The sequence below is a fragment of the Eptatretus burgeri genome, chromosome 4 (genome assembly GCF_056783735.1).
Source record: "Eptatretus burgeri isolate ZD-2024b chromosome 4, Ebu_testis_v1, whole genome shotgun sequence".
NCBI classification, from domain to species: domain Eukaryota; kingdom Metazoa; phylum Chordata; class Myxini; order Myxiniformes; family Myxinidae; genus Eptatretus; species Eptatretus burgeri.
Window position 1 is genome coordinate 129,716,615 of NC_140964.1, and position 14,514 is coordinate 129,731,128.

The 14,514-nt window shown below is 42.7% G+C and overlaps 1 protein-coding gene across 3 annotated transcripts in view; it reads right to left on the reverse strand.

The window, feature by feature from the left end:
* Positions 1–12,159, reverse strand: part of MIB2 (MIB E3 ubiquitin protein ligase 2) — a 71,665-nt gene extending 59,506 nt beyond the window's left edge. The window contains exons 1-3 of one of the 3 annotated variants that reach the window (XM_085876181.1): positions 11,872–12,159; positions 3,502–3,917; positions 2,902–3,073 (exon numbers count right to left, since the gene is read on the reverse strand). In XM_085876181.1, the coding sequence (XP_085732307.1) occupies positions 2,902–3,073; positions 3,502–3,724 (395 nt within the window). In that variant the 5' untranslated portion in view covers positions 3,725–3,917; positions 11,872–12,159. The remainder of the gene's footprint in view (positions 1–2,901; positions 3,074–3,501; positions 3,918–11,871) is intronic. The other 2 variants (XM_085876182.1, XM_085876183.1) reach the window with 2 other exon arrangements.
* Positions 12,160–14,514: the final 2,355 nt, after the last annotated feature.

The following is a 14,514-nucleotide window of genomic DNA, read 5'->3' on the forward strand; positions in this document are numbered from 1 at the left end:
GAGAAAGGACAGAGACAGAGACAGAGAGAGAGGAGAGAGAGAGAGAGAGAGAGAGAGAGAGAGAGAGAGAGAGAGAGAGAGAGAGAGAGAGAGAGAGAGAGAGAGAGAGATGAGGGGAGGGGTGAGGGAGAGAGAGAAGGGCAAGGGGGGGAGAGAGAGAGAAGCGCAAGGGGGAGAGAGAAAGAGGAGGGAGGGGAGCGAGGAGGAGGGGTTAGAATGGGGGGACTGTTTGTTGTGGGTAAATAACGAGTCAAGGTAGCGAGTAAGGGGGTGGGAGAGCGGGGAAGGGGAGGGGAAGAGGAAGAGAGTCTGGGAGAGAGTCCCACTCTGGGAGGGAGAGAGTGTGTGAGCAAGAGAAAGAGAGGAGGGAGGGGAGCGAGGAAAGAGGAGGGGGGGTAATGGGAGGGAGGGGGAGGAGAGCGTTGCCCCAAAAATTGAGTGGAAATGTTTCAAAGAGTAAATTAATTAAAATATTATTAAAATATTTTTTAATTCTCTTTTGAATTTGTAGTTCACTTGTCCCGTTACTGTACTCATTCTCATCCTCCCGTGATGTTAATCGTTCTTTTAATTTTATCTTTAATTTATTTTGCCTTGGAACTCCAGAGATTTTCCCACGGAGAACACGGCCACGGACGCCTTCACGCAATCCCGCCGGTTAATTATTTTCGTTGCACTCAATGAAGTTACACTTTTGGCACATTCCTCACTCTTTTCTTCACTCAATATAATTATCTGAACAGCAAAAAAAAAAAAAAAGAGTTAAGTTTAATGCTTTGGCAATTTCACATTTTCCTGTGTAAATATGCAGGAGGGAGCATAGCCTTGCTTGCTCAAAGCAAAAATGTCTTAACATTTTCATATTTCGTTCCAGATTTCGACACTTAATTGGTCCACACGAGAGCACATGGTGGTGCCAACACAAGGCATTTTTGAGCTGGCTGAAACAAAATGGCCACTTAAGACCCCCTTCGAGGGGAAAGCGAGCTGACCAAGGGTAAGCCTTTTTTTTAAGTTTAGCACCTCGTTAATTATCTTCAAAAGGGTTGTTTAAACTTACCTAGATAGCCAGTTTTTATTGCCTTAGTAAGCTTGCAAAGTTTCAGACCGCTAGGTTTCATGTTTTGCCTCAGGACGGGGTAAGGCTCCGATGAAAGGAGCACTGATAAGGAGACTAGTTGATTCATGAGTTGTGGTTCCTTGCTGGAGTGATGATGGATGTTTCAGGACCGTAAAAGGTTCCGTTCAATTTTAGACACTCTCGAGTGAAGACGGGGACTGGTGGCAGCGGCACGTACAGACAGACAGACAGACACTATACATGTTATGTACCAGGGTCCGGCGATGTATCGATATCCCGGTATAAGTTTTTTAATATCGATACACTGATGTTGGAAATGTGAACACACCGGTATACCGAAAAATTTGGTGTGAAATCTTTTGAATTATATCAACAAAAATAACTCTTTTCTCCAATAAATAACTCTAATAATAATAAAAAATAATCTTCTTTACCCATGAATGAAGCTGAAAAAGACCACTTTGAATTCGGCTGATGCCAATACCGATTATAAAGTTGTGAATAATGACGTCATAATGCATAGTGCACACGTCAAGTGGATACCATGCTGGATCGGTGCCGTGCCCGCCATTGACGTTACGGAGCGGCTGTGAATCGATACGTTTTAAACCACTTCTCCAATCGACTGATGTTGGTGTAACGAACGGCACAACAAGTTCTAATTCTAAAACGAATGATGAGCTGCCGTATCTCATTCGATAAGCTATTGACGGGTGTGCAAAACACACACACACACACACACACACACACACACACACACACACACACACACACACACACACACACACACACACACACACACACACACACGCTTCCCCACAGACTGCACAGCATTGGTAAATGCAGGGGGAGTATCAGAAGCCATATTTTCTACACATCCTACGAGTCGAGTCCGGGCCAAGATGGACCATGGGGCGTTAGAGTAGGAATTATGGGTTTTACCATTGTATCATTAACCCCACAAAAAAGATTACTACCTTGAGATGAAGAAAACTGAGCAAACCATTCGGTACGTCAAGATGCTAACACATCCAAAACCTACGAGTGGGCACAAAACTGAATTAAACAAGTAGAACGTCACTCGGTAGGGAGCATACCTCCGCCAGGATGAACAGTTTACAGTTTGTATTCCACTGATAGGCCGGATCTGCATTCGGACCTCAACAGGAATCGAATCAATTTGTCCTCGTCACACACCCAACCTGTCCACAAGTTTCGTCCGAATCCGTCCATAGCTTTTTGAGACCATCTGCTCACAGAGGAAAGCAGACAGACAAAGAGGGGTGAAAACACAACCTCCGTCCGCCTTCGGTTGACGAAGGCAAACAACTGAAATACCAACAAACGATTTTGGTGTTGGAGTACATCGTGCTGAACAGTGGTTACCATGGACACCAATCAGCTCCGTACTCACCATTTGGATCGAGGAACGGCGAGCAGCGGGGGTTGGGAGAGAGACTTCAGTGGGTGAGCAAAGTGCATTCTGGGTAATTTCACACTCAGATTGTGCTGCCATTTGATTATATTATACATATATGTGTAAAAATCCATGATGTTTTGTCTGTATACAAAGTGAAGACTCATGGAGGAGCGAGGACATAGTGGGGCTGATATACAGCGTCACATCGTGAAGAGTACGAAAGTGCACGAAAACGATACGTCTCAGAAACACACAATAGTCGAAGGCCGAAATATCCACTGTACCCAAGGTGTCCTCCAATGGACGAAATACATTTTCGTCTCTTGCGCTTGGACGATCTAAAACGGGTGTGGATAATGCAGGTGACCGTTGATGCAAGTACATAAAGAGAGGGTCGTACGGGAAAGAGTGCGCCGTGTCGTATCTGGAAAACGCGTGATTCAGATCGTGCTTGTTCTCCATGTAGCATTGAGAGCACAGGTCGAACTCGAAGCACACACTACACTGCCAGCGCAGACCCATAATCCCCAACTTCTTGCACCCGTCGCAGATGATATTTGGGTGTCGAATACCTAACCAGAGAAGGAGAAAGAAAGAGAAAGAGAGAGGGGAGGGGAAAGGGTCGAACGTCACACCAAAGGAAGGAACAAGACTACAGCCGATACATCAATTGAGGAACATGAGGAAAAGGAAAATGGAGATTGTGAGAAATACGTTGGGAGGGAAACGGTTAAAAAGGCAGAGGAATTGAGGGTGAAAGTCCTAAAATGGAGGGAAAGGTAGTTTAAACACTTCAGGTAAAGGCAGGTGAGCTGCACAGCAATAAAGGATCACCAGAAGGATGAGGCCCCAAATATTACACCATGCAAAGACTCGATTCAGGATTTAAAAAAGAAATCAGAAAGAGAACTGCAGCACAAGGAGGAAACGGTCTACTATTTTACACAACACCAGCACCCCCCCCCTTCCACCCACAATGCTTCACAGTTTCCCATCATACCAATCTGGGCATTGTCGTACATCAAGAGGTCGTAAGCACCCTCGTAGCTGGTACGATAGTTTGTTCTCGTACCCATGTCCCACTGTATGACTACCGTGCCCGCGGGTGTCGTGGGGCTCCCTTCGTGCCCGATCTCCACCACGGTGCCGGCGTGACCCTCGCCGCCGTCCTGGTTGCCCCAGTTCCAGTCGGGTCCTCGGACTATCCGTGCGCCCACTTCCATGTCGATTCTCACGTGCGGGGCGATGTAGGGCACGACCTGCACCGATTCAGCCACAACGAATAGCCGAATCCAAACCCAAAGTTCAAATAAAATGCTTCATTCCCTCTGGTCTCATGCCAAGGATCCCTTCTATGCACGCACAGACACACATGCCGCTGAGAGGTAAACTGGGGTATCCAACATGAGGCAAGTTCTGAGAGAGAGAGAGAAAAAAACACAAACAAGGGAGTTCAAAGTTGAGGTTCCCAATCTGCTTTGAGGATCAGAATCAGTTTCAAATATTTTGTTGAAACTGCCCGTTAACACCAAACGAGTAAACTCCTTAAAAGATTACTTTTGTGCATGACAGTCAATTGTAGTCCAAGAGCATTAGGGTTTAACCTGGACATTTTTGGTAACAAGCTGATTTTTTCAGGAAAGGTCCAGGAATGTGTGTGAAATAACATACTAAAAGTCCTCATGAATCCTCCTTGAGCGTTTTCCACAATCCAAGATGGCGTCCAAAATGGCCGCCATTTCATGTTTTTCTCTGAACTTTGCAAGTAGGTTTCCCCAAAACGCACTTTAGATGTCTAAATATATGTTTTGAAGTACAAGGAACTCAGTTACTTCTTCCTCCTCAAAAGTTTCAGATGAATCTTTACCTTACGCATGCACACACCGAGTTGCATCAGTCATTGTCTTCATCGTCAGATGCTGTATCTTCAATGTTGATGTCCTCTGAAGTTGGGGTAATATCATCGTCGGCATCTATAAGAGTTGGTGCTGTATTGTTGCAATTGAGACCACTGCATTTACTGCACATTGAGGTACAAAAGAGCCCAAGTTTCTTGCAGCTACATGTCATGCTTCTGCAACCATCTGGTTTACACCCACATGCCACCATGTTCAGCAAAGTGCCGGGTGCAACAGCAATGTCTGTTTCTACCGGGGTAAGAGTCCCGTCCTGAAATCGCCAGCCCCATTCTGTTGGAGATAAGGAGTTACCCATCCATTCCTGGACGGTAAGATAGGCGCGATATGAATGTTGCTTTGCTGCAGCACTAGTTGGAGGTAGACTTTATAGCTGAAAGGATGAACTCAGGGAACTGCGACCGATTGCCCGTTTGTATGCGATGTGACGGTAGTCATCAAGAGATTCAAAACTGCTGGCTCCATAAAGCTTAAGAATGAAGCCTTCCCCAGCTTTTTCCACCTCGTCATGGGTGCTTCCACTGTTTGTGAAGGTATCCAGCAAGTCGTAGTCCCGCTTCTTGTGCACCATGTTGAAAGCTTTACGCTTGCCCTGACGATAGATCGCAGAGACCGTGTCACATCCCGTCACAGCATGAAGAAACATCAAGTGATTTCTTGTGTCCCCTATGGCATGCTGAATCTCATGAATGTTGAAGACCGTGACAGGATTACTGCGGCATAGCATGTACACATCTGTGGAAGAGGTTGCCCGAGCAACTAGCATTACCAGTAAGTCTGTGTCCGTACCAACGACAGCAACTGGCACATGTTCTGACTCTGCCAGTGCTAGTGCTGTGGAGACAATCAGGGTGTCGGCGTCTGCTTCTGCCTGGACTTTTGGAAGAACTCAAGAGTTATGAGAAAAACAGAAGAGGCGGCCATTTTGGACGCCATCTTGGATTGCGGAAAACGCTCAAGGAGGATTTATGAGGACTTTTAGTATGTTATTTCACACACATTCCTGGACCTATCCTGAAAAAATCAGCTTGTTACCAAAAATGTCCAGGTTAGGGCCTATTTTGACCTAATGCTCTTGGACTATTGGTGTCTGGAGTGGGACAGCCCCGTTTACTTCAACGGAGCTCATGTGGTGGGCAAGCAGAAAATAAATAAATAAATAAATAAATAAATAAATACATGTTGGTTTTTTTTAAATCGTGGGATGAGGAACTGTTGTCGTCGTGTTGTACAAACTGTATTCCTCATTTCCTAATTTAATATTCAATTCAAAGTTAAACCAACAGGGACGAACAAGCAAAAAGCAAACATGAAGTCAGCAGGAGGTAACCTGGATAGGATTCACATTTCAGCTGCTACTCATCTACCCTCAAACCAATCCAGGCACAGCCAAGTAAGCCTTATTCAAAAAAATTAAAAAATAATAATCAAGAAAACAAAAACCCGAATCAAAAAAATTAAATAATTCTGGTTGCCAGACCATGTTTTTGATTAAATTGAAATTTAAAAGACGTATTCCCCATCATTACTCGATTAGAATTATGAAGTTTCACGACGATTGATTAAGCGGTTCCGAGAAAACATTATTTAATATTTTTCTTCAATGCAGTATGGCTGCCAAACCATGTGACCTCTCAATTATTCCTTAACAAACTTGTACATCCATGGCTTGTGGAACATTTGTATGAAGTTTCCCCTCAACCTGTCGTCATTCCAGAGAAGATTTTTATTGGTTTTAGGGTGAATGCAATATGGCTACCAAACCATGTGACCTATGACATCATATAAAATGACCGTTTTTACAGCCATTTTTCCCTGCTGTGCAGGGGTTAGGCTTTTTCTTGAGGCAATGTTTTATGGCCGGATGCCCTTCCTGACGCCAACCCTGGTCGCCTCTTACGACACACAGGGATATGGTATACCTATTCTAACCGGGGCATACACCGGGACTAGTACACTGGTACTCATTTCGCCGACCTCGGAAGGATGACAGGCTGAGTCAACCCCCTGGTGTTAATTCAGCAGCCAACGGGGATGGAACTCAGGACATTGGGATCCCAAGCCGCTGCCCTAACCACTGCGCCAACACCAGGACCTATGACATCATATGTGTGAACTTTTTGTTCCTCATGGATAGACAGTAATACAGTACATTTAAAGTTTTGTCTCGATCTGCTTGGCCATTTAAGAGAAGATTTTTGAAGGTTTAAAAATAATTTTTTTAAACAATATTGCTGCCAAATCCACATGACTGATGACGTCATCAATTGTTTTTTTTTGGGGGGGGGACCATTTTATCCTGAGATGACGCTCAAATTTTTTTATACTGATTGGATGTAGCGTTCTACATATGCAGTGATGATGTCATACCGAAAGCACATATGACATGAACCAAATAATATAATAATCACCCTTATTCCCCATGAGGGGTACTTGCCATGTGCCAAGTTTCAGTTTTTTCCTTGGTGCGACTTCAGAGAAACAGAGGTACAAACTTTTTTCGGTTTTTCCAACATGGCTGCCACACCATGTGATATTATGACATCCTAATTATCATTAAAACATTCTAAGTGAGTATTTGCTCCGATGGTGAAAATTTTGTCTCAATCCGACAAGTGGTTGTGGAGAAAAACACTAAAGTTCTGTATGGACAAACAAACACAGACAAACAAACAAACAAACAAGAAGAAGACATCATGCAGAGCACGATACTTACAAAATCCATAAAACAAGTTTGACCTCAAAAATAAATGGTGGTTGAATTCAATGACCAAATATGCAACTCCTTCAAATTTCAGGTGAATCAGATGAAAATCTACAATTTTAGAAATTCCACCTATGTTGACCTTTTGGCCTATGTGGACCTCCAAAATAATTGGATGGTTGAATTCAGTGACCTGAAATGCAAATCCTCTTCAATTTCAAGTCAATTGGATGAAAATTGAGGATTTTAGAAATACCACCTTAGTTGTTGACCTTGGGCCTATGTTGACCTTTTGGCAATGTTGACCTCAGAAATAACAGGTGGTTGAACTCGATGACCAAATATGCAACTCCTGTTCAAATTTCTTGTCAATTTGATGAAAATCGAGGATTTTAGAAATTGACTAATGTGTTGACCTTTTGACATCAAAAACAATCGGCTTCTTTCATGTGACAAACTCTACCATGTGGTGAAGTTTCGTGAAGATCAGTTTAAAATTGTGACCTCGAAACGATAAACATAAATACAAACAGAAAAAAACAAACAGACAGACAGACAAACACATGCAACCAACCAATATACTTGAAAAATCTTTGTTTTTCGCAAGTCATGAACAAACAAGAAAAAGACCACGTGCAGAGGATGATACTTGCAAAATCCACCCCCCCCATCCCCCAAAGTTTGCCATGGATACATCAAATTGTACATTTCATAAGATTAAAATTGACAATCTTAATCAAAGCTCAGGTTAATCGGATGAAAATTGATCATTTTTCAAATTGAAAAAAATGATGATTTTATATGTTTGACCTTCAGTTGACCTTGGACCTTTTGATCTCAAATATAGTTGGTTTCCCAATTCAGCGATGCAATTATGCAAATCCTATTCAACTTTCAAGTCAATCGGAAGAAAAATGACGATTTTAGAAACCTGACCTCAACATGACCTTTGACCTCAAAATCGATCAGCTTCTCAGTTGAGACGACCTCTACAACTTGGTAAAGTTTCATGATGATCGGTTTAGTATTGTGATCTGTCGGGGATTGACAAACAAACAGACGAATAACAAAATCGACTGATCAATATCCATGAAAAAACAAATACAGACAGACAGACAAGCCGGTAGGTGGACATGGGTAGTCGACTACCCAATAGAACCTGACGCGATGGGCCCGTTCGATGGGGAATGACCTGAGGATTAAGCACAAGAAAATTCATGATTCTACCTTCAAGGGTTAATGCTGCAGATTGTTTTTTCGTTAAAATACCCCCACATTTAGAGGTTTTACGGCCGTTGCTAGTCAACAGAGGGGCCCATAGCAACGGTTCTTTCTCACACATAACTAGGGCATACCATGAACCTACCACACCAGTTTCATGTATATCTGACTCATAGTCTCTGAGATATAACGAACTTCGTTTTTTTTATTGTTTTCGACCAGGGTTCATTCAAAGTCTATCTTCTCCGACAGTTTTCATAGGATCCGGCTGGAAATTTTTGACAATATGGCTGAATGTATTGCCCACAGTCGCTCGTGGCCCGATTTTTGAAAAAATAATTTTTTTATGATTTTTCAAAAATGTCAAAGTCCCGTTGCTTGGCAACGGTGTCCATAGCAACGGTTCTCATTTGCACACAACTAGGTCATGGTATGAACCTACCAACCAAGTTTCATTGAAATCGCCATTGTATTAACTGAAATCACCATTTTAAATACTGATAATAAGGGTAGATAGAACAAATAAAATAAAAAAATTCCTACTAGATCGACTCCTCAACAGACAGACAGACAGGGGTGAAAACATAATTTCATTCCACCTTCAGTGGGTGGAGGTAATAAGTACTCAAACATTTAAGATCATGAAGGGTGAGAGACTAAATAAGTAGAAAAGTTTTTCAGACGAATAGACAGTGATAGGACTTGTATCTCTCGTCTCAGGACATTTTCTACCCTGTCCATCCGTGAGCACAAGCTGCATTACAAGCTGCATCTTGAAGCTAATTTGGTTCAACGGATACATACAGGAGTGCATATTTGTGAAACAATCACCTTGAATGATCAGGATCATTTCCAATGTCTGTGGTTTTCATGCAGACAATTGACATTTTTATTCCATTACGAGCAGGGTGCCCAGCATTGACCGGCAACGCCGGGTCCTTCGTCCTTCCCCTTTGTTTCGTGCAAAATCGAAGATTTTTCCAAGTATCTTGTTCAGTCCATTTTGTTATTCTGTCTGTTTGTCGCCTACAGGTCACAATTTTTAAACCGAGCTTCACGAAACTTCACCACATGGTACAGATTGTCATAAGGAAGAAGCCTATTGTTTTGGAGGTCAAAAGGTCAACATAGACCAAAGGTCAACGACTGAGGAGGTATTTCTAAAATCTTCAATTTTCATCCCATTGACCTGAAATTTAAAGAGGATCTGTGTATTTTGTCAATGAATTCAACCACCAATTATTTTTTTAAGGTCAAATTTGTTTTATGGATTTCACACATATCGTGTATTTCACACGGATCACAATACTAAACCGATCAACATGAAACCTTACCAAGTTGTTGTCGTCTCAACTGAGAAGCCTATCGATTTTGAGGTCAAAGGTCATGTTGCGGTCAGCTTTCTAAAATCGTCATTTTTCTTCCGATTGACTTGAAAGTTGAATAGGATTTGCATATTGCATCATTGAATTGGGAAACCAACTATATTTGAGATCAAAAGGTCCAAGATCAACTGAAGGTCAAACATCTAAAATCATCATTTTTTTCAATTTGAAAAATGATCAATTTTCATCCGATTAACCTGAGCTTTGATTAAGATTATCAATTTTAATCTTATGAAATGGACAATTTGATGTATCCATGGCAACCTTTGGGGGATGGGGGGGAGGTTGATTTTGCAAGTATCATCCTCTGCACATCGTCTTTTTCTTGTTTGTTCAAGACTTGCGAAAAACAAAGATTTTTGAAGTATATTGCTTGGTTGCATGCGTTAGTCTGTCTGTCTTTGTATTTATGTATATCATTTAGAGGTCACAATTTTAAACTGATCTTCACGAAACTTCACCACATGGTAGAGTTTGTCACATGCAAGAAGCCTGTTGTTTTTGAGGTCAAAACGTCAACTTAAACCAAAGGTGAACGACTTAGGAGATATTTCTAAAATCTTCAATTTTCATCCCATTGACCTGAAATTTAAAGAGGATCTGTGTATTTTGTCAATGAATTCAACCACCAATTAGTTTTTTTTAAGGTCAAATTTGTTTTATGGATTTCACACGTATCGTGGACGTGGTGTGCATGACATCTTTCTTGTTTGTTTGTGAACAAAATATCTAAAAAAGTTGTGGACAGATTTGTACAAAGTTTGGCGGGCAGGTTGGGTGTGTGACAAGGAAGAATTGATTCAAATTTTGTGAGGATCTGGATGCAGATTCGAGAAAAAAAAAAAAAGATTCTTCACCATTGAGTGATTGGGCTAAAACGATACATGTAGCATGCTAGCGAAAGAGAATTAAAGACGAATTCGGACGAAATTTGGTGAACGAGTTGGTGAGATGACAATAACAAGCCAATTAAATTTTGTTTCAGGTCTGAATCCAGATCTGGCCTATCAGTGGGTTACAAAAGGTAAACTAAATGAGCCTGGTGGAGATGTGCGCTCTTACCGAGTGTCCTCGTGTTTCCAGTATGAAATTCGAAAATATGATATTTTTTTCCACGTAAACTGAATAAAGAAGTCTGTATTGTTTTAAGGAAACCATTGGAACAACATATCTATATATATATATATATATATATATATATATATATATATATATATATATATATATATATATATATATATATATATATATATATATATATATATATATATATATATATATATATATATATATATGTGTGTCCATCTCTGCTCCGCTTGAAAGAAGGTTCAGTGCTGCCAACGTAGTCTCATGGGAAGATCACACAGCGTGGTTTTGCCTTCGTCTTCCCAGCAGTTTAATATCATATGTTTGGGATGCCAGTGATAACTCGCCCACCCTTTTCAAAGGAAACCATGCAACCTTTAACGTCCAAACTAATGCGAGCAGATGCGACACCCGGCTTAACATCCATCCCGCATGGGACGGTGCACACACACACATCGATTCCTCGCCCTGCTTACCAAACGCCGAGGTGGCAGTTTGTAACTGGGTCGGGAATCGAACCCAGACTCCTGGGCAGCTCAAACGTGAGTGCCCCCCCCCTCGAGTCCCCCCCCCAAGTCCCCTAAAAGGGTTTATTTATTTAACTCTCAGACTAAGGCTCCACACGTCATCAGACTCATCAAATCAATGTGCGACTGCAGTACTTGAAGCACCAAATTTTAGTGAAGTATTTATTACAAGAAGAACGAGAAATGATCACAAAAATCACCTCCTGGCAAGATATTCACACAATAACGAGTCGTGGACACGGACATTTCGAGAAAACATGGTCCCACCCGAAATGTTGTACTCGAGTTGTTTTACACATTTGTTGTCGCGAACAAGGAGTAAAAGTGAGAAAACACGATGTGGAAAGTGGAACATTAAACGGTTTCTGGACTCGCACACGCCGCGGCCTACCCGATACCGCCTCGACTAGATTCATGCGGATCGGAGGGAAAGGGCTTTGGAGGGCACGGGATTGGCGGGCGGGCGGTTCGAGAGATCTGGGGAGAGGTTTATTTACGCACCGTCGTGTCTCCTTCTATTTAACGACGTACCGTGTATCCCCGATCAGGGAGCTCGTTCAGAGAGACGTCGTGACGTGTAGGCCGCTAGCGGATATTCACACGAACCGAGCACCAAGCAGGGCTGGGGTTGGGGCTCCGCCTGGGGTTGTTGGGGTTCGCGACGGGGCTGAGGCTCGGGCGGACCAAACCCGACCTCAAGTTCCACTCAAAACTCATTTACTATGAGCTTAACCTTGAGGAAAGTTCCGCGTTTTAAAATCGGTCCATCGGTGCACTGTACACGGTGTTTAATTAGCCCGTCAGTGCACTGTACACGGTGTTTAATTAGTCCGTCAGTGCACTGTACACGGTGTTTAATTAGCCCGTCAGTGCACTGTACACGGTGTTTAATTAGTCCGTCAGTGCAATGTACACGGTGTTTAATGAGTCCGTCAGTGCACTGTACACGGTGTTTTATCGGTACGTCAGTGCACTGTACACAGTGTTTTATCGGTACGTCAGTGCACTGTACACAGTGTTTTATCGGTACGTCAGTGCACTGTACACGGTGTTTAATGAGTCCGTCAATGCAATGCACACGGTGTTTTATCGGTACGTCGGTGCACTGTACACGGTGTTTAATTAGTCCGTCAGTGCAATGTACACGGTGTTTTATCGGTACGTCAGTGCACTGTACACGGTGTTTAATGAGTCCGTCAATGCAATGCACATGGTTTTTAATTAGTCCGTCAGTGCACTGTACACGGTGTTTAATTAGTCCGTCAGCACTGTACACGGTGTTTAATTAGTCCGTCAGCACTGTACACGGTGTTTAATCGATATGTCGGTGCACTGTACACAGTGTTTCATCGATGCGTCAGTGCACTGTATGCAGCGTTTAATCGAAACGTCAGTGCACTGTACACGGTGTTTAATTAGTCCGTCAGTGCAATGTACACGGTGTTTTATCGGTATGTCAGTGCACTGTACACGGTGTTTTATCGGTACGTCAGTGCACTGTACACGGTGTTTAATGAGTCCGTCAATGCAATGCACACGGTGTTTTATCAGTACGTCGGTGCACTGTACACGGTGTTTAATTAGTCCGTCAGTGCAATGTACACGGTGTTTTATCGGTATGTCAGTGCACTGTACACGGTGTTTTATCGGTACGTCAGTGCACTGTACACGGTGTTTAATGAGTCCGTCAATGCAATGCACATGGTTTTTAATTAGTCCGTCAGTGCACTGTACACGGTGTTTAATTAGTCCGTCAGTGCAATGTACACGGTGTTTTATCGGTATGTCAGTGCACTGTACACGGTGTTTTATCGGTACGTCAGTGCACTGTACACGGTGTTTAATGAGTCCGTCAATGCAATGCACATGGTTTTTAATTAGTCCGTCAGTGCACTGTACACGGTGTTTAATTAGTCCGTCAGCACTGTACACGGTGTTTAATTAGTCCGTCAGCACTGTACACGGTGTTTAATCGATATGTCGGTGCACTGTACACAGTGTTTCATCGATGCGTCAGTGCACTGTATGCAGCGTTTAATCGAAACGTCAGTGCACTGTACACAGTGTTTAATCGATATGTCGGTGCACTGTACACGGTGTTTAATCGGTACGTCAGTGCACTGTACACGGTGTTTAATTAGTCCGTCAGTGCAATGTACACGGTTTTTAATCGATATGTCAGTGCACTATACATGGTTTTTAATTAGTCCGTCGGTGCACTGTACACAGTGTTTAATCGATACGTCTGTGCACTGTACACGGTGTTTAATAGATACGTCGGTGCACTGTACACAGTGTTTAATCGATACGTCGGTGCACTGTTCGCAGTGTTTAAACTATACGTCAGTGCACTGTACACGGTGTTTATTTGGTACGTCGGTGCACAGCTGTGTTTTGTGGAACAGGTGTATGTACTGTACACAGTTTGAGAAAAAGTACTACAAAGTGCTCATGATATCGTTATTAACCGATTCAGGGTGTTTTATTTTTGCCTTTTAATCTGAATTCTTAACAAGGCTAATTGTGACTCTGGACTATGAGGATCGTCACCAAGTGCATTGTGACATCACTAAGTGTTCTCTTCCTGGGAAGGTTGTTTACGTAAAGAAATTGAGTAAACGCGCAATACGGAACTGTAATTAGTCTTGCCTTGAAGGGGATGCAAGACCATTGCATCGTGTGTGTCATTGATTGCTATCGTGTTTCAGAAGGTGGGCCGGAGCCCTCCCATGACTCGAAGTATCCACCTCTGTTTCGGTGAAGGATTGTGATGCATGGCTAAGCTGTGAAGTTTTCTCATTCTCAGAGTTTTTGTTCCGAGAGCTCTTTTCAGGATCGTTTACTGAGCACAGGACAGCCTTCAACCGTAGTTCCTGTGTGGTAATGTTCCCAGGGATGGTTTGTCGGATATTTGTGACATTCTTCTTTATTATTCGCATTGCTCCAATAAAAATCAATGGAACAATTCCGGCATTCTTGTCGGGTGGTCGGCGACTAAACCGTCTCCACCCCCAGGTTTTTAGATCCTCGTGGAGGATCTCAAAGTCTTACTCACGTTGTTGTTCTTGTGGACTTTTTTGTTTCACAGCCTACAGTTTTCATCAAAACTTCCTGAAACTTGGCATATATATGTAAAAATACCCTGCGCAGACAGTAACCATCTCCGATTTTGAA